The sequence below is a fragment of the Balaenoptera ricei genome, chromosome 1 (genome assembly GCF_028023285.1).
Source record: "Balaenoptera ricei isolate mBalRic1 chromosome 1, mBalRic1.hap2, whole genome shotgun sequence".
NCBI classification, from domain to species: Eukaryota; Metazoa; Chordata; class Mammalia; order Artiodactyla; family Balaenopteridae; genus Balaenoptera; species Balaenoptera ricei.
Window position 1 is genome coordinate 148773591 of NC_082639.1, and position 19503 is coordinate 148793093.

A 19503-nucleotide genomic window follows, 5' to 3' on the forward strand; every position below is an offset into this window, starting at 1 on the left:
AAGAATTAAGAGAATTCAATTCCATCCAAAAGGATCTTCTGTATATCTACTAAGTATTGATTAGTGATTTTAAGTAAGATAACTCATACTCTTTAGCTGGCTTCACCCTCAAACGGAGAGTCTGCCATAAAGATACAGAGCAAGAAGTCATCTGGGTCTCAGGAACAAGGAGTAACCAAGACCTAGAAAGCTCTCAGAACACTCTCTGCCTCTCTCTGCGTGACTGCTTCGTTTATTTGCATGTCTTTATTCTGAAGGACTTTCTCTACTTCTTCCGACCATAGACAAACTGGTAATCTCTGGATTGCAATTCCAAATTTCCAGGACAGGGAAACATATTAGCCCAGTTTATTTCAGGTTTCTACTGCCAACCCTGCCAGCTGAGGCTGATGTGGCAAGATCCCATATATGAAAGCAGCTAAAAGGGAAATATCCCTAAAGTTAGGGAGGTAGTTCCCAGGGAAAGGAGATTATTTAGAGGTGGTCAAATAGTCTCTAAATTGTCCTTATACATTATATATTTAGCCTGGAATAAGAATTTTGGGAACAAAAGAGATGTTTATATTATAATCCCTGTCTTTACAAAGGTTACAATCTCATAAGCCCACATGTAATCATGAAGGAGTAAAATTTAGTACTGTGTTTAAGTACTGAAGTGATGGCTTTGATCGAAAGGGAGCTGAATATAGTGGAAACATGATGAAACCTCCTTTATGTATCCTTAGATGGGTCACAGATTCTTGATTTGTGGCTCTTCATCTTATCTGTAAAATATGGATGATTACATTTAACTTAAAGGCATTTTTTTGGTGATAATTAAGTGCGGCACCTACCAAACATAGTAAACAGCAGAATCCAGGTTAAAACAGTTTGGTTCAACAAGCTTGTATTAAACACATCCTTGGTGAAGCACTAGACTAGATGCTGGCAAAAGAATTAAACATAGGTGTTTGTTGTCCTTGGGAAACTCACAGACTGTTGGAGGAGGGGTGGGGGGGAGTGGAGAGGAGACAGATGAACAGCTAATTCAGTAATGATTCTGGATGTGCTTTGGATCGATCTGACAAGGTTTCGGGGGGTGCTAGGACATAAACTGGGTCTTATGGAGGTAGATAGGACTTGAACAGGAACGCTGCATATCAAACTGGGTAAAACCTTGAGCTAGTTGACCCAGCTCGGCAAGGTTGACAGTTCACATTTTCTCTGTGGCAAGGAAGTTAATTAGTAAGTAAAAAGACCTTTTCCAAACAATGCTGGGCTTAAATAAAGGGGCTAAGGGAGATATCAATGCAATTTTTAAGCAGGTTTTTACGTAGTAAAGGAAGTTATAAAATCCACAGTGTACATCATCTACCAATAGGTAAAATCGAAAGCATATTTTCTGCGCTCAGTGAAAATGAAAATACTCAAGAAACGCACATTAGAATTAATAGTATAAGTTCAGAAAATTTATGCCACAAACTGACACTAGTTAAGTTTCAAAATCACTCTTTGCTGGATTAACTGGGGGGAAAAAAAAAAAGAAAAAAAGAAATGATACCAGCATTTGACTATTTTAAAGTTGCTGCACTAGTCAAAGCCTGCCAGAGCAATTTACCATCTCAGAACAATTTGTTCACTTCACTTAGAAATCAGAACTGTGTTTGGGCCAACAAATCTAAATTTACTTGTAGTAGTCATTTTTCTTAATGGAAGTGTTTTCCAGATGTTGCCTAAGTCTAGTCGTCTGGGACCTCTTCCAATAAATGAGGAAAGTTTGATTTCATAGGTTGTCACTGTTGATTTTGTCTAACCTTTGGACTAATTTGTTCATCCCAATATATTTGCCCTGATATATAAGACTTCCAGGACATTGGAGAAATTCATCTCTCCTTTTACGGGTAAGTGTCAACGTTAACTTGCTTCATGGAACTAAATGTGTTTTCAGTTCAATAGGGATATACCTTATTAAAGTTGTTTGAAAAGATTTATAAGGATAGTGGTTGGAAAGTTTTGAAAAGGATCACATTTATGCAATACACCTGCTGGAAGCTTATAAATTTATTTTGAGAGTTAAGGGAAAGTTGGAACGATAACTCTTGTTTGTTAAATTAAATTTTACTGAAGCTGGTTATTTTATTTTTTTTCCCAAGATAGGATTTAAACCCTGCACTGTATGTACATGCTGTAATTTGAATAGAGTTTTAAGATAAGCCTGTTTTCTATTTGGGGAGATTCTAAAGTATTAAAATGGTCAGTAACATGACTGGGATGGTGATTTGATTATTTTTTTCTGTATAAGATGAAATCTAATGGTCAAATATTTACAATGAATTAAGGCTGGTTACTTTTAAAAGTCTTGTTTCAAGAATGAGATGGGTTTTGTCATTAAATTGCATTTTAAAAATTACTGAAACACTGTATGTAACACAGGCATAAATTAGTGGTGAGATTCAGGAGCAGTTTTCTGATGCTTTTTTCTTTTCAGCGAGGGCTCAGTACCCGAAAACAACTATGGAGAGGAAAATACTTCCCATTTACTTGTTGTTGCTGCTTTCTGTTTTCTTGATTCAGCAAGTTTCTTCTCAAGGTACCTTAACCATCAAAAATACTTTTATTTAACAGCTATTGCTAATCATTCAGTTCTGACTTTTATGACAACAAAAGAAATAGATTTCTAAAAACATATATTTGTTTGAGTTTAATACATAATAAAACCTTAAAATTATGTATAGAATATATAGCATATTTATAAGCATTTTGTATTATGAAGTTTTTCAAGAAGTTTTGAGTTTTTCTATAGAATAATTTTTGTACTCATTATTCCTATAGTTCTCCCAAAGGTTTAAAAAAATATAGACACTTACACAATAAAACTATGCTAAAATGATACAATATCAGATTAACTGAAATGAACAATATGTATATAGCATATAATTTTTTTCCTACATGTTTACAAAGAAATTTAATCTTTTACATCAAATAAATTATGGCATCATGTCGATACAGCTATATTACAATGAACATTTACAATGTTTCAAATGACATTTTATTAATCTTGAAAATGTGCCTTCTTTCTTATAAGGACTGTTCATCCAGATATAAATTTACAGAGGTATGAATGTCATTTTATATTATAATATTGAACCAGTCACAGCCCTCCAAAAACAGAGTTAGTCCTGGATGAACAGTTCTTGTTATTCATTTTTAGAGAATGTTAAGGTACATTCAGTGTAATCACCTTAACAGAAGTCTCTAGCATCACAAGGTAAATTACTTAACAATAACACCAAGCTTTGGATTTTTGTTTCCTTTTCATTTTTTTTTTTTTGTTTGTTTCAAGTTATTGTTTTTTTTTTAAATTAATTTTTATTGGCGTATGGTTGCTTTACAATGTCCTTTTCTTTTTTTTTTTTTTTCTTTGATAAGCAAAATCTGAGAGAAGAAAAATCAAGGTGCATGATTGTTATGGCATTGTTTACATTTCCAGTAAAACACTTAAATAAGCCTGAGCATGGGAGATAGCTGCCTGCCATGGACATAGTTTCAGAATCACTTAGATAAGGTGAAAGCAAATATAAATATTTAATCAGGAATGATGAATACCAGGGTGTATCCAAACCCTCTGCTCTCTCAGAATAATATTACAAGGTTCATAACACTGGGTGCATTTCCTAAGCTACATCTCCTCTGTGGTACAATTGGCTGTTCACTAGAACAATTTTACTCTCCTTTAAATAAATGAAATTAAAATTAGTTGTTAAAATCATCATCAATAAAAGTAGGACAGCCATTAAATCTATGGAAATAAATTTTCTTGTAAAGATGATTGACTTCCTATTTCAGAAATCTGCTAGTTATAAAAGAATAACGTTTTGATGTTGTCTTGTCTGCTTTTCTTGCCTTCTCAGCCTCTTCCCATTCTTTTTTCTTTATATATATGTATTTATATACATACACTATATATGATATGCATTTTTGTATGTATTGTGCACATGTGTATGTAAAAAGTTCTGAAAGTTGTCCTGATGTTTACTGTTTTATTTGCATATTAAGACTTTAACTTTCCTGGACTCATTATTTTGAGTAATTTTTCAGTGTGCTTCAGCGTCCCTCTATGGATTTAGGACATTGCACCTGCCAGTTTCTATTCCAGAGATGGATTCAGTTGTTACATTTCTGAGGTTATCTCTCAGGGAGGTTTTCAAGGTGTTTTCTAAATGACTTAAAAAATATATTTAAGGATAATTATGCTTTTGTTTTTGTTTTGTTTTACCCAAAATAACTCTGTTCATGACCTTTATTCAAGTCCAGATGCTTTTCAAGAGTCACGTATTTGGTACTCTCTTTAGTGGTGGTCGTAAGCATCTGAATTCCCCAACATTGATAGCGCTCAGTTATCCCCACCCGTGAAAGAAGCAGGAGCCTAGGAAAGTTTGTGCTGGCATGACTAGCTTGCTGTCAGCGTCTGATCAGGAATGAGAGGCAATGTGATTAGGAAAAGTCTGGGCATCAGAATCAGATATATCAGAGTTCAAATTCTAGGTGGGCTGTTTACTTAGGATGACCAGATAATTTACTATGCAAATCAGGACACTTCTAAGAGTGAAAGAGGTCACTATGAATGATTTTTTTTTAATTTATTTATTTTATTTTTGGCTGCGTTGGGTCTTTGTTGCTGTGCCCAGGCTTTCTCTAGTTGTGTCGAGTGGGGGCTACTCTTGGTTGTGGTGCGCGGGCTTCTCATTGCGGTGGCTTTTCTTGTTGCGGAGCACGGGCTTTAGGCACGCAGGCTTCAGTAGTTGTGGCGCACGGGCTCAGTTGCTCCGCGGCATGTGGGATCTTCCCGGACCAGGGCTCGAACCCGTGTCCCCTGCATTGGCAGGAGGATTCTTAACCACTGCGCCACCAGGGAAGTCCACTATGAATGATTAATGGGTGTTAATTGACCTGTAATACATATATACTGGAGTTATTAAGTAGCTGGGTGCCCTTGAGCAAGTTATTAAAATTTCTGTGTTTCAGCTTTCTTATCTCTAAAAATGAGACTACTAATACTCTCCTGGCAACGTTTCATAAGCATTGGAGATAATGTGTGACTCAGTGCCCAGCACAGAGATGCTCAGTAAATGGCAACTAGTCATCATCCTAGTAGCAGTATCAGTAGAGCTGTAGCTGCCAACCCTCCTCCAGGAATACCACGCTCTTTTGTGCAAAGGCATTACTCACCCTGATTTTCAAAAGTGCATTTATCTTCTCAGTCTAGTAACAAATAAAATGGCCCATCAAGGTCACCTAGGAGACCAGGCCCACCTAGGGTCACCTGGACCCATTGCTAACCATCATTCCCAACCTTTCCAATTGATAAACTTCTGCCTCACCAAGCAGCTTTGTCCTCCTCCCTAGATTTCTTCCTTTTTACAAAGTGGTTTGGCCCTGTTTACACTAGTATTGTATAATTTTAGATTTATCAAGCTGTGCAGGGAGATGTGGGGAAGGGTATTCTAGAGATGCCATCTGCAACTGTGATTATAACTGTCAACACTACATGGAGTGCTGCCCTGACTTCAAGAAAGTCTGCACTGTAGGTAAGTCCTGAGAGCTGGTGTCTCCTCTGTCAAGCACATGTCCTGTGAGAGTCCCCTTGTACCCCTTGCAGTGCTGTTGTCACACTATTTCACTTCTCTGTGCTGAAGTGCCTTTCCCTTCCCTCGCGTAAATGCTGCAGTGTGCTGTGCCTGAGGGTGGTGTCAAAGCTTGTGATCACTGGGGGAGGTTAAGGGGAGCCTGGAAGTCTGTCACTTGCACAAGGTTATTGACTAGTGCCAAGTATCATGTCTTGTTTTAAACAGAGACAATACTATGACTCGGGAATCATTAAGTAAATCGTAATGAGTAATTCTTTGCTATTAACCAGGGAGGTAATCGCTTAGGGATGGAGCCCTTCAATAGCTTCATCAAAAAATTCATGGACATAAAATAATCTTGCTTACTGTTTAAAATTTTGGTATTAATATGTTTCTAAATTACCTGAAAAAGGCACTTTAAAAGTGTTTAATAATGAGTGTATAATGATGAATTTCAGTTACATCCCAAAGGGTATGAATTTTAAATTATGATACTTCATTTAAACATACTTTGGACCATTTTCTTGTTAATGTGCAAATATTTCATATTTAATTTATGAAAGTTATAATTAAAAGTGGCTCAAAGTTATATTTGCTTCAGAATTTGCATGTGAAGTTGATAAATATATTGTTGTACAATTTGTTTGTTGTGTAAGGTAATTATTTCAGACAGGCCTGGGTAAATCATCGTGGCTTTAACCAAGGCTTTTTTGGAAATGAGTAGGCTTCTTATATAGTCCATATCATGGGATTAGGCTGAAATCTTTCAACTCTACACCATGCCCAGTTTGTCATAACAACGGTTTCTGTATTATAAATGATTTTTGAGCCTAAACAGTGACCTAGTTATATTGAGCCAGCTCTTTAGAATATATTGTTGTAGAATATGCACGCTCAATTGACAAAAATCTACTTAAAAAGTAGCAGTATCAAAAGGAGAGAATAGTGGGAATTCATATGAAGTGTACTTACCTCTTTAGACATTTCCCAGTTTTCCACTGTCCATACATGAAATGACTCAGACAGCATTGGGATGTCTCTTGGAGCCTTGAAGGGCAAGAAAATTTTCCTTAGTCACCATATTTCTTTCTTGACCAGGGCTGTCTCCACTTGGGAAACCATCTATCTTCCAAATTCTAAATAAAAGACTTAGCTATGCACTTTTGGAACTCTAGTCATCTATATGGTGGGAAATGGCTATCAATACATGGGTGTGACTGATTGTGTAACCAGTAATCCATAATGTTTTGTTTTGCTCTGGGTAGAGTTTTCCTGTAAAGGCCGCTGCTTCGAGTCCTTTACAAGAGGGAGGGCGTGTGACTGTGACTCAGAATGTAAGAAGTACGGCAAGTGTTGCTTCGATTATGACAGTTTTTGTGAAAAAGGTAAGCATCCCAGTACCAATCAGTGCCTCTCAGTACAGCCAGACCTGGGCACCTATCTTAGCTTCACTGATAATGTCTTAACATGCGGTCCAACTCACGTCTTGATTTTACTAACATATATGCTATTTCTATTTCATATTAATTTTGTTTCACCAAGATGAATTAGAGAAGGAATGCTTCTTGTAAAGCACTCCCTGGCTCAGCCAGGCTCCAGGAGTGCAAGTGATTGCAGGTTGAGTAACGGAGAGGATAGGGGCTGGGCATACATGCTTTTCTCCTACAGGTGTGGTTCCATTTCAGGTTAAATCAACAGTAAGCAGCTCATTTGATGATTTCTTGTCTAATCCTATGGTGCTGACCCCACAAAGTCAACTGTCCTTTGAGCTATCTGTGCTTTTGCTCTCAATGTTTTTGAGTGTATATTTGAGGACAGAATCAACACATCTAGCTTCTCTGAACTAGTAAATTTGAGTCAGTTTAAAGCACTAAGTTGATAGGCAAACCAAGAAGCTAATTGTCGGTTGTATTTCCCTTCTGATCTCTACAGTACCCTCAATGGTCTCTATCTAAATGCCTGTGTGTGAAGGAGTCAATAAAAAGAGGTAGTTCCATTTTAAAATCCTCTTCTCTGGTTATAGGTCCTGAAGGAGTACTCTGAGAGCATAATAAAACCCTCCAGATTTACCAAAAAAAAAAAAAAAAAAAAAGACTTTAAACAATGTACTTAAATAATGAATTCCTTTCTTTTACCAAATGTTTGTTCTTAAATCCTACTCTGTTAAAACAAGAATATCTATGGGGGTAAAAGTGAAAATTAGCATTGCTTGCATAATCTTATTTTATTTAAACAAGGCTGCACCTTCTGCTTCTTTCAAACTGTGGAGAAATAGGGTGGAAAACTATTAATCAGCATAGTTAAGGAATATTTCTTAACTCTTCAATGTTTTCATTGGAAAGCATTCCAAAAATAATGGAGACACGCCTCCTGTAATCAAAATCGCAGAGTTCAGAGTTCCTGCAGCTTTCAGAAGGACATATGAGTGCTCCATATTTACTCATCACTCTGATAATTGTTTTGGCTGTGAGACAAAAAACTAAGAATTTATTTTGGGCAGAGGATGGATGGGGAGGGAAGATGGTTAGAGAATGACAAAGCATTGAGAGAACATGTTAATAAAGACGATAGTTTATGCTACCAAGTGGTGGGTCAGATTACTTGACGTTTTTGTAAAACTCAAGGATAAAAAATTGATGAAGGTAGTGCATCATTTACAGAATTCACAGAGATAGTCAGGGTCCAACTGAAAATGAAGGCATCAACTAGATCTTCAGTACTTCATTTTTATTTATTTTCTTTTAAATTTTTAAATTTATTTTACTTATTTTTTTATATACCAGGTTCTTATTAGTCATCCATTTTATACATATTAGTGTATATATGTCAATCCCAATCTCTCAATTCATCACACCACCATCCACCCCCCGCAGCTTCCCCCCCTTGGTGTCCCTACATTTGTTCTCTACATCTGTGTTTCAATTACTGCCCTGAAAACCAGTTTATTTGTACCATTTTTCTAGGTTCCACATATATGTGTTAATATACGATATTTATTTTTCTTTCTGACTTACTTCACTCTGTATGACAGTCTCTAGATCCATCCACGTCTCTACAAATGACCCAATTTTGATCCTTTTTATGGCTGAGAAATATTCCATTGTATATATGTACCATAAATTCTTTATCCATTCATCTGTCGATGGGCATTTAGGTTGCTTCCATGACCTGGCTATTGTAAAAGGTGCTACAATGAACATTGGGGTGCATGTGTCTTTTTGAATTATGGTTTTCTGTGGGTATATGCCCAGTAGTGGGATTGCTGGGTCATATGGTAATTCTATTTTTAGTTTTTTAAGGAACCTCCATACTGTTCTCCATAGTGGCTGTATCAATTTACATTCCCACCAACAGTGCAAGAGGGTTCCCTTTTCTCCACACTCTCTCCAACATTTATTGTTTGTAGATTTTTTGATGAGGGCCATTCTGACTGGTGTGAGGTGATACCTCACTGTAGTTTTGATTTGCATTTCTCTAATAATTAGTGATGTTGAGCATCTTTTCATGTGCTTCTTGGACATCTGTATGTCTTCTTTGGAGAAGTGTCTATTTAGGTCTTCTGCCCATTTTGGGATTGGGCTGTTCGCTTTTTTAATATTGAGTTGCATGAGCTGTTTATATATTTTGGAGATTAATCCTTTGTCCGTTGATTTGTTTGCAAATATTTTCTCCCATTCTGAGGGTTGTCTTTTCGTCTTGTTTACGGTTTCCTTCACTGTGCAAAAGCTTTGAAGTTTCATTAGGTCCCATTTGTTTATTTTTGTTTTTATTTCCATTACCCTAGGAGGTGGATCAAAAAAGATCTTGCTGTGATTTATGTCAAAGGGTGTTCTTCCTATGTTTTCCTCTAAGAGTTTTATAGTGTCCGGTCTTACATTTAGGTCTCGAATCCATTTTGAGTTTATTTTTGTGTATAGTGTTAGGGAGTGTTCTAATTTCATTCTTTTACATGTAGCTGTCCAGTTTTCCCGGCACCACTTATTGAAGAGACTGTCTTTTCTCCATTGTATATCCTTGCCTCCTTTGTCATAGATTAGTTGACCATAGGTGCATGGGTTTACCTCTGGGCTTTCTTTCTTGTTCCATTGATCTATGTTTCTGTTTTTGTGCCAGTACCATATTGTCTTCATTACTGTAGCTTTGTAGTGTAGTCTGAAGTCAGGGAGTCTGATTCCTCCAGCTCCGTTTTTTTCCCTCAAGACTGCTTTGGCTATTCGGGGTCTTTTGTGTCTCCATACAAATTTTAAGATTTTTTGTTCTAGTTCTGTAAAAAATGTCATTGGTAATTTGATAGGGATTGCATTGAATCTGTAGATTGCTTTGGGTAGTATACTCATTTTCACAATGTTGATTCTTCCAATCCAAGAACATGGTATATCTCTCCATCTGTTGGTATCATGTTTAATTTCTTACCTCAGTGTCTTATAGTTTTCTGCATACAGGACTTTTGTCTCCCTAGGTAGGTTTATTCCTAGGTATTTTATTCTTTTTGTTGCAATGGTAAATGGGAGTGTTTCCTTAATTTCTCTTTCTGATTTTTCATCATTAGTGTAGAGGAAAGCAAGAGATTTCTGTGCATTAATTTTGTATCCTGCAACTTTACCTTATTCATTGATTAGCTCTAATAGTTTTCTGGTGGCATTTTTAGGGTTCTCTATGTATAGTATCATGTCATCTGCAAACAGTGACAGTTTTACTTCTTCTTTTCCAATTTGTATTCCTTTTATTTCTTTTTCTTCTCTGATTGCCGTGGCTAGGACTTCCAAAACTACGTTGAATAAGAGTGGTGAGAGTGGACATCCTTGTCATGTTCCTGATCTTAGAGGAAATGCTTTCAGTTTTTCACCATTGAGAATGATGTTTGCTGTGGCTTGTCATACATGGCCTTTATTATGTTGAGGTAGTTTCCCTCTATGCCCACTTTCTGGAGAGTTTTTATCATAAATCGGTGTTGAATTTTGTCAAAAGCTTTTTCTGCATCTACTGAGATGATCATATGCTTTTTATTCTTCAGTTTCTTAATATGGTGTATCACATTGATTGATTTGCATATATTGAGGAATCCTTCCATCCCTGGGATAAATCCCACTTGATCACGGTGTATGATCCTTTTAATGTGTTGTTGGATTCTGTTTGCTAGAATTTTGTTGAGGATTTTTTCATCTATATTCATGAGTGATATTGGTCTGTAATTTTCTTCTTTTGTAGTATCTTTGTCTAGTTTTGGTATCAGGGTGATGGTGGCCTCATAGAATGAGTTTGGGACTGTTCCTTCCTCTGCAATTTTTTGGAAGAGTTTGAGAAGGATGGGTGTTAGCTCTTCTCTAAATGTTTGATAGAATTCACCTGTGAAGCAATCTGGTCCTGGACTTTTGTTTGTTGGAAGATTTTTAATCCCAGTTTCAATTTCATTACTTGTGATTGAGCTGCTGCTTAATAGAGAATTAAAGAAGATACCCAAAGGTTTGAGCATTGATAAAGATCAGTGGCTATATCAATGCCATCTTAACAATAATGACCTAAAAGTAAGGCGTGTGGGTAGAATGATTTGAGGACATTTCAATATTTGGGGGGGTATGTAACTTCATAAAAATTACTTTAGAAGATACCAGTGAAAATTTCCTAAAGGAAATTAGTGCCAAGCAGCTAGGAAACCACTCTATAAAGCAAAGGAAGAAGATACTATAGAAGCAACTGTAGAACCACAGGGTGGCACCAGAGATGACTATTAATAGTTTTCTATTTCAAGTCCTGTCTACCTGATATCATTTCTTTCTTCTCTTTCCTCTATCTTGTGTTTTCATTTCTCCTTACCCAGATTTATTTTATTTATTTAACTTTTATATACTTCCTTAAGTGTTTTAAAATGTTATTCCAGTAAATTCTCATACATTTCTGAGAAAGGCAATATTATTACCCACATTTTACAGGTCCTCTTTATTATTTTCCTAATAAATTATCCATCATATCTGGCTGATTTTTCTGTAGTAGAGAAACTACAGAATTGGCTATTACCTCCTGAAAAGAGATTCCCTTTGTTCTGCTTTTTTATTATTTCCTGAATTTCTAAAATACATTCTCATTCTCCAGGAAATACTGGATTTTGGATACTGGAGTTTTGAAGAACTCATTTCCTGGGTGGTTATTTCCCCGAAGCCTTCTTTCCAGCTGAATAGCCAGATATTTAATCTTTGAGTCATCCAGAGAGTCTTGCACACAATAGAAGTGTTTGCTAAATGGAGCTCATCTCAGTGATGTGCCTCTTGGGCTCTGTACGTCACCTATGGGGTAGCTGCTATGGGAAATCCTGTTAAACAGGGTCCTTTTGCTGCCATGGCATCCTAATCTCCTCTCTGTATCCCGAGACTGCTGAGTTTATACAGGCAGAGGAAAGAAAGCAGTTAAAAGCCATGTGCACAGAAGCAGGACTAAGCAAGAACCATGGGGGTGACTGGAACAGATTCCTTGGATGTAGTTATAGAGGCCTCTGAGGGAACTGGCACAGTGAGTCTAAAAGATGTTGGAACTAGGTTTCCAGTAGGAAGGAAGTGGCACTGAGCAATAAGGAATAAGAAGAGTTGAGAAAGTGACGGGCAAAGAACATTGACATAAAGAGTAGAATTAGTGTTATTGATCATATTGATCATTTCAAAGTTGCCACTTGCTTCCATGTATTAATTCTATTGAGTTTTACTTGTGTTTTTCACCCCTTATCCCATTCATTCCCTAAAATAGCCCAATAAGATAGGTTGAGTATTTATCATTTTACAGTAAGTTAATAGACATGTTAGAAATGAGCAATTTGCCTAGAGACAACACAGCTAGTCAATGATAAGGATGGCATCTTTATGGCACTATTAAAGAAAAAAAACTATACAAAAATAAAAGATGTATATTTTTTTCACTAGTAAAAGACAACAAGAAGAAAAGAACCCCTAAAAAGAAACCTACCCCAGAACCACCAGTAATAGATGAAGCTGGAAATGGACCAGACAATGGTGATTTCAAGCTCACCCCAACTCCTGACATTCCCACCACTCAACATAATAAAGTTACCACAACTCCCAAGATTACAATAGTAAAACCGATACTATCTAAACCCAGTATTCCACCTAATTCTGACACAACTAAAGAGACGTCTTTGACAGCCAATAAGGAGACAATAGATGAAACTAAAGAGACTTCTACAACAAATAAACAGACTTCAACTACTGCAAAAGAGAGGACTACTTCAGCTAAAGAGACACAAAATGCAGAGAAAACATCTACTAAAGATTTTGCACCCACATCTGAAGTTCCTGCTACATCTACACTCAAAGCTGAAACTATAAGCAAATCCCCTGCTCTCACCTCTCCCAAGGAGCCAGCTCCCACCACCAAGGAATCTACAACCACCACCACCAAAGAGCCAGCTCCCACCACCAAGGAATCTACAACCACCACCACCAAAGAGCCAGCTCCCACCACCCCCAAGGAGCAAGCTCCCACCACCAAGGAATCTACAACCACCACCACCAAAGAGCCAGCTCCCACCACCCCCAAGGAGCAAGCTCCCACCACCAAGGAATCTACAACCACCACCACCAAAGAGCCAGCTCCCACCACCCCCAAGGAGCAAGCTCCCACCACCAAGGAATCTACAACCACCACCACCAAAGAGCCAGCTCCCACCACCCCCAAGGAGCAAGCTCCCACCACCAAGGAATCTACAACCACCACCACCAAAGAGCCAGCTCCCACCACCCCCAAGGAGCAAGCTCCCACCACCAAGGAATCTACAACCACCACCACCAAAGAGCCAGCTCCCACCACCCCCAAGGAGCAAGCTCCCACCACCAAGGAATCTACAACCACCACCACCAAAGAGCCAGCTCCCACCACCCCCAAGGAGCAAGCTCCCACCACCAAGGAATCTACAACCACCACCACCAAAGAGCCAGCTCCCACCACCCCCAAGGAGCAAGCTCCCACCACCAAGGAATCTACAACCACCACCACCACAGAGCCAGCTCCCACCACCAAGGAATCTACAACCACCACCACCGAAGAGCCAGCTCCCACCACCAAGGAATCTACAACCACCACCACCAAAGAGCCAGCTCCCACCACCCCCAAGGAGCAAGCTCCCACCACCAAGGAATCTACAACCACCACCACCAAAGAGCCAGCTCCCACCACTCCCAAGGAGCAAGCTCCCACCACCTCCAAAGAGCCAGCTCCCACCACCAAGGAGCAAGCTCCCACCACCAAGGCATCTACACCCATCACCACCAAAGAGCCAGCTCCAACCACCAAGGAATCTACACCCACCACCACCAAAGAGCCAGCTCCCACGACCCCCAAGGAGCAAGCTCCCACCACCCCCAAAGAGCCAGCTCCCACCACCAAGGAATCTACAACCACCACCACCAAAGAGCCAGCTCCCACCACCAAGGAATCTACAACCACCACCACCAAAGAGCCAGCTCCCACCACCCCCAAGGAGCAAGCTCCCACCACCAAGGAATCTACAACCACCACCACCAAAGAGCCAGCTCCCACCACTCCCAAGAAGCAAGCTCCCACCACCTCCAAAGAGCCAGCTCCCACCACCACCAAGGAGCAAGCTCCCACCACCAAGGAATCTACACCCATCACCACCAAAGAGCCAGCTCCAACCACCAAGGAATCTACACCCACCACCACCAAAGAGCCAGCTCCCACGACCCCCAAGGAGCAAGCTCCCACCACCAAGGAATCTACACCCACCACCACCAAGGAGCAAGCTCCCACCACCCCCAAAGAGCCAGCTCCCACCACCACCAAGGCGCCTGCTCCCACCGCCCCCAAGGAGCCAGCTTCTGCCACCCCCAAGGAACCTACTCCAAGTTCTCCTAATACACCTGCTCCAACCACCTCAGAGGCCTATACTTCAACTACCACCATGGAGCCTCCCACTACTCCCAAGGGCCCTGCTGAATCATCTCCTGAGTTTCCTGTAGAACCCACATCAAAGACTCTTGAAAAGAGTCCCAAGGAGCCTGCTGTACCTACAACCAAGGCTCCTAAAGTGACCAAACCTGAAATGACTACAACAGCTAAAGACAAGGCCACAGAAAAAGACACAACTGATACCATGGCATCATCCAAAATTACTCTTAAAGCAACAACTCTTGCACCCAAAGTAATGACAGCAACAAAAAAGACAACTGAAGAGACTACAAGCAAACCTGAACCAACAAGAGCTATACCAAAAGGTACAGCTACTAACTCTCAAGTGACAACTCCTAAACCCCAAAAGCCAACCAAAGCACCCAAAAAGCTCACTTGTACCAAAAAGCCAAAAACACCTAGAGTGAGAAAACCAAAGACTACACCAACTCCCCCAAAGATGACATCAGCAAACCCTACCTCTTTAGCAGAAGCCAAGCTCCAAACCACCACCAGCCCTAACCAAACTCCCAACTCAGAAATAATCGAAGTAAGTCCAAAGAATGAAGATGCAGATGCTACTGAAGGAGAAAAACCTCACATGATTCCTAGGCCCCCTGTGTTAACTCCTATAGTTATTCCAGGCACTGATTTCATAGGGAGAGGACCCAGTCAAGGCATTGGCATCAACCCCATGTTTTCAGGTAATATGAATCAGTTACCTTCACGTTTAAAATTGGCAATGTTAACTTAAATCTTTCTGAACCAGGATGCCCTGATTTAGTATTATTCTATTGATATATATTATTTAGAACCCTGAACTTGTGAAGTTTTACATCTTCTCTACAGGTAAGCAGAGGGGTAATCACAGTAAGTTTATTTCGTTATTTGGAAAATCAAGTAATAACCTAGGATTGCAAAAATCTGCAATATTCTTTTCCAAACCAATTCCACAGGGCAATCAGAATTGAGAAACAGAATTTCACATTGAGATCGAATATCCAATACTTGTCTAATTTACATGAAGATCAGGTACCCTGACCCATTCCAGTTCATAATTTATTTTTATATAACACTTTTTGAATAATATCACCTTTAAGTAAAACAACTGTGAAATATGTCACTTCTTTTTCACCTCTGAAATACATGTACTTCAAACTATACTCTTCAAGAGCTTAGGAAAGGGCAAACAGAGGAAATAGAACCCAGTGGGAGGATTTGAAAAGAACGGGAACACTTTTCTCATTTTTATATTGGCTTAATTTGTGTTAATTTGTTTTAGATGAGACTAATTTATGCAACGGTAGGCCAGTAGATGGACTGACTGCTTTGCGCAATGGGACACTAGTTGCATTTCGAGGTGAGTTTTGCACACATTTGTTTTTCTGCCCCTTGTTTTTTTCTTGGTGTTTATGAAAGCGAGAACCATAGGAGAGTACAATTTTGGGCTGAGCTTCCTGGAGGGAAACCTGATTGATGAACTTACCTCACACAATATTGTAAGGACCTGAGGGTAAATACCAAAATATTGGATTAACAAAATTAGACATAGTAAAGTAACAAACAAAATAAAGTTATTTAATTATAACTCCTTAATTCTAACAGGTAAAGAAATTGAGAGATAAGTGATTTGCTGTAAATCACAAAGCCAGAAGGCTCTTTCTAGAGAAGCTGGGAAACTAATATATTTTAAGTTATGCTAAATTTCAGACTTGAGAAATATCTACTCTCAGAAATATTCAAATACTACCTTCTGTATTAGTACTCAAAATTCTGAGTAAACATCATAGAATGCTTGTTAACACATTCAATCTGCTTCTTTATGATAAACTGTTCTTAAAAGATTTCATTTTGATTTCTTCTGGGATAGGTTTTAGTCTTCACTCAGCTTGTAGGCTGATCATCACTTTCAATTTTAGGTCATTATTTCTGGATGCTAAATGCATTCAGTCCACCATCTCCACCTCGTAGAATTACTGAAGTTTGGGGCATTCCCTCCCCCATTGATACTGTTTTTACTAGATGCAACTGTGAAGGAAAAACTTTCTTCTTTAAGGTAAGAAAAATATCTTTGTGAGAGAAATCAGCAAATAGTTATTCTTTATTATGACAATTTAACCTCCAGTTCAGAAGGGTCTCCATATTTTAATAAACTATCATTAAAATTTAATAAATAGTTAACACTCAATTTGGTAACATTGTCAACTTATTCAAATACTTAACTAAGTTAAAACTTTCTCCCTATACTTAAATCTAAGAATGAGTTCCTAACCTTTTTTTTTTCCTTTTTAACCTTTTAAAAAAGCTGTTCACATCATTTCCTCTTTTTAATTACCAGGATTCTCAGTACTGGCGTTTCACCAATGATATAAAAGATGCAGGGTATCCCAAACTAATTCCCAAAGGATTTGGAGGACTAAATGGAAAAATAGTGGCAGCTCTCTCAATAGCTAAATACAAGAACAGACCTGAATCTGTGTATTTTTTCAAGAGAGGTATGTGTTACATAATTGACAAAATTAAAAAACTTTTAAGAAGTGATCTGCCCAGAAAATTTTATTCAATATTTCCATTTATTATAGGGTTTACTGTCAAAAGATATCTTTAATGGCTAGAATCAAGTATTTTCAATTAAAAAATAAAAATTAAGGGCAGTAAGAAGTATTTAGCTCTCTTAACATGCAAATCACAATTTCATGAGTTTTCAGGACATTGATATATAGAATGTCATTTATTTTCAAAGTTAAATATATGAATATGCAATCTGTTGGCTTTATTCACAAGTACTTCGAGATTTAATAATTATTTTTATAATACCTTGACTAATAATAACCATTATTAACGTCCGGACATACTTTATGAAAAACATTGTTTCCTCTACCTTGTAAAAGCTCTTTTCCATCTCTTTTGGGAATTAAAATTAATTTTCATATTGTATGTGATTTTCTAATTCATCATAGGTGGCAGCATTCAGCAGTATACTTATAAACAGGAACCCACCCAAAAGTGTACTAGAAGAAAGCTTGCAATAAATTATTCAGTGTATGGAGAAACGACACAGGTTAGGAGACGTCGATTTGAACGTGCTATAGAAACTTCTCAAACACACACCATCAGAATTCACTATTCACCCATCAGAGTCACTTATCAAGACAAAGGTAATATTTTTTACTGTGTTAAAAATTCTTACACATGAAGTAGATGTAATAGTTTCTTATAGAGTATGGCTTATTAAATATAAATACTGACCATATAACCCTAATACTTATTAATGCAAAACATCAATTTGCTTCAATGAATGACCAAAGATCAATACTTTTTTCTTTGTGGCTAAGAAAGGCAATTTATTCAGGCTTGTTAATTATAATGCCATTAACCAATAACATTAAATCCAAATCTGTAACCCTCAAAACAGTCCTAAAAGGTAGATATTTGTACCATATCAGAGATAGCAAAAGCTGAGGCATTTAAGTTAACTCACCCAAGGTAACAGAGCTACTGAGTGACCAAACTGGGATTAAAACCCAGGTCTGTCTGACTCGAACAGCTGCTCTTTCCAATACAGTACATTGCCTTTCAATCTGATACCTTTAAAGTGTCATCTGCAGGTTTCCTCCATAATGAAGTTAAAGTGAGTACACTGTGGAGAGGACTTCCAAATGTGGTTACTTCAGCTGTATCACTGCCCAACATCAGAAAACCTGATGGCTACGATTACTATGCCTTTTCTAAAGGTAAGTTATTAAGTAAAGTCTTAATAGCTTTCTGAAGATGGGATCTAATCTCTGAAACATGAATAAATTCAAAGCAAAAACAAGTGTTCAGTGGTGACTAAAGGTGAGAAATTAAATTATATCACTTATTCTAATTATTCTGAAGAAGAGAAAGTTTAGATTTTTGCTTTACTTTCAATTAAATTGAATGGATTGCAATTCATTTCTGCCCTATCATTCATGAGATTAAAGCCTATTACGACGAAACATCCAATTAATTGAGTAAAACTGCTACTGAAAACAGTATTTTACTTCTATTATCTGTGGCATTTAACAGAGGTCTTGTTTGCCACGAAGTTGTACTGATTTACATCATTACACAGTCTGTAAGATCAGAAAGAAGTTGCTGAGAAACTAATTTTATTAACGAAATTATATTACCTGGGATATTTTTCCTTGAAAAATCCATAAAAATATAAGTTATTCTGCCTATATAAATGACATCAGAATGTATTTTTTTAAAGAATAAAACCCAAATGAATTATTTTTTAAACTAACTCGGTTTTCTCAAATTCTTACTTTGAAAAAGCAGAGTTAAACCTAATTTTATTGAAAGATGGTGAAAGATCAGTCAAGGCAATTGTTTTTCTCCTTGTCAGAAAGTTCAAATTAATTAATACATTTCTGATATTAAAATGATAAATACTGTCTTCGAGTATAATAATAAATATAAACTATTTTTAAGTTCAAGTGTTTTGTTTTCTTTTTAATTGAAAAAATGACTTCTCTTCTGTTTAGATCAGTACTATAACATCGATGTGACAACTAGAACAGCAAGAGCCATTACTACTCGTTCTGGACGGACCTTATCTAATGTCTGGTACAACTGTCCTTAGACTGATGGGCAAAGGAAGAATCGACTAATTAAAATGAAGAAAAGAATGATAAACTTTGACACTGAAATACATTTTATTAATAAAGAATGTTGATATAAGCATACCAATTTAAATACAAAAATGTTTTTCAACTCAACAATCATTACACTAAAACAGATCTGACTATCTTATTCACAGTTATTATAGTTTATAGAACATTTAATTAATATTTCCTCTATTTATTCCTCCTCTCCCTCCCATTGCATGGCTCACACCTATAAGAGAAAAAAAGAATTAAACTGAATGCATCTTTTAAAAAGTTAGCTCAAAACTAGAGTATTCACTTACCCTAGTTCATTATAAAAATTTTCAAGATCAAGTGTGTAGGCATGTAGACAA

General features: G+C 37.6%; 2 protein-coding genes across 5 annotated transcripts in view; one reads left to right on the forward strand and one right to left on the reverse strand.

The window, feature by feature from the left end:
• The first annotated feature begins 2493 nt into the window (after positions 1-2493).
• On the forward strand, positions 2494-19218 carry PRG4 (proteoglycan 4). Of its 2 annotated transcripts, XM_059938042.1 has the most exons (10): positions 2494-2569; positions 5445-5567; positions 6872-6991; positions 12515-15220; positions 15799-15876; positions 16436-16572; positions 16855-17011; positions 17477-17674; positions 18125-18250; positions 19028-19218. In XM_059938042.1, exons 1-10 carry the CDS (start codon positions 2494-2496, stop codon positions 19123-19125), a joined length of 3819 nt encoding a protein of 1272 aa, XP_059794025.1. In that variant the 3' UTR covers positions 19126-19218. The 2 variants fall into 2 exon arrangements, with proteins under 2 accessions (XP_059794025.1, XP_059794035.1); XM_059938052.1 differs by lacking the exon at positions 5445-5567.
• The window catches only part of TPR (translocated promoter region, nuclear basket protein), a 67090-nt gene continuing 66766 nt past the window's right edge, over positions 19180-19503 (reverse strand). For all 3 annotated transcript variants that reach the window (XM_059938029.1, XM_059938023.1, XM_059938019.1), the window contains one exon: positions 19180-19379. In XM_059938029.1, coding sequence (XP_059794012.1) covers positions 19324-19379 — 56 coding nt within the window. In that variant the 3' untranslated portion in view covers positions 19180-19323. The remainder of the gene's footprint in view (positions 19380-19503) is intronic.

Bases quoted from the DNA above. Each gene is read 5' to 3' on its own strand.
- PRG4 (XM_059938042.1), top strand. From the start codon at position 2,494: ATGGAGAGGAAAATACTTCCCATTTACTTGTTGTTGCTGCTTTCTGTT. The intron at 15,877-16,435 runs GTGAGTTTTGCA...TTTCAATTTTAG, and splicing joins GACACTAGTTGCATTTCGAG to GTCATTATTTCTGGATGCTA. The intron at 17,012-17,476 runs GTATGTGTTACA...AATTCATCATAG, and splicing joins TGTGTATTTTTTCAAGAGAG to GTGGCAGCATTCAGCAGTAT.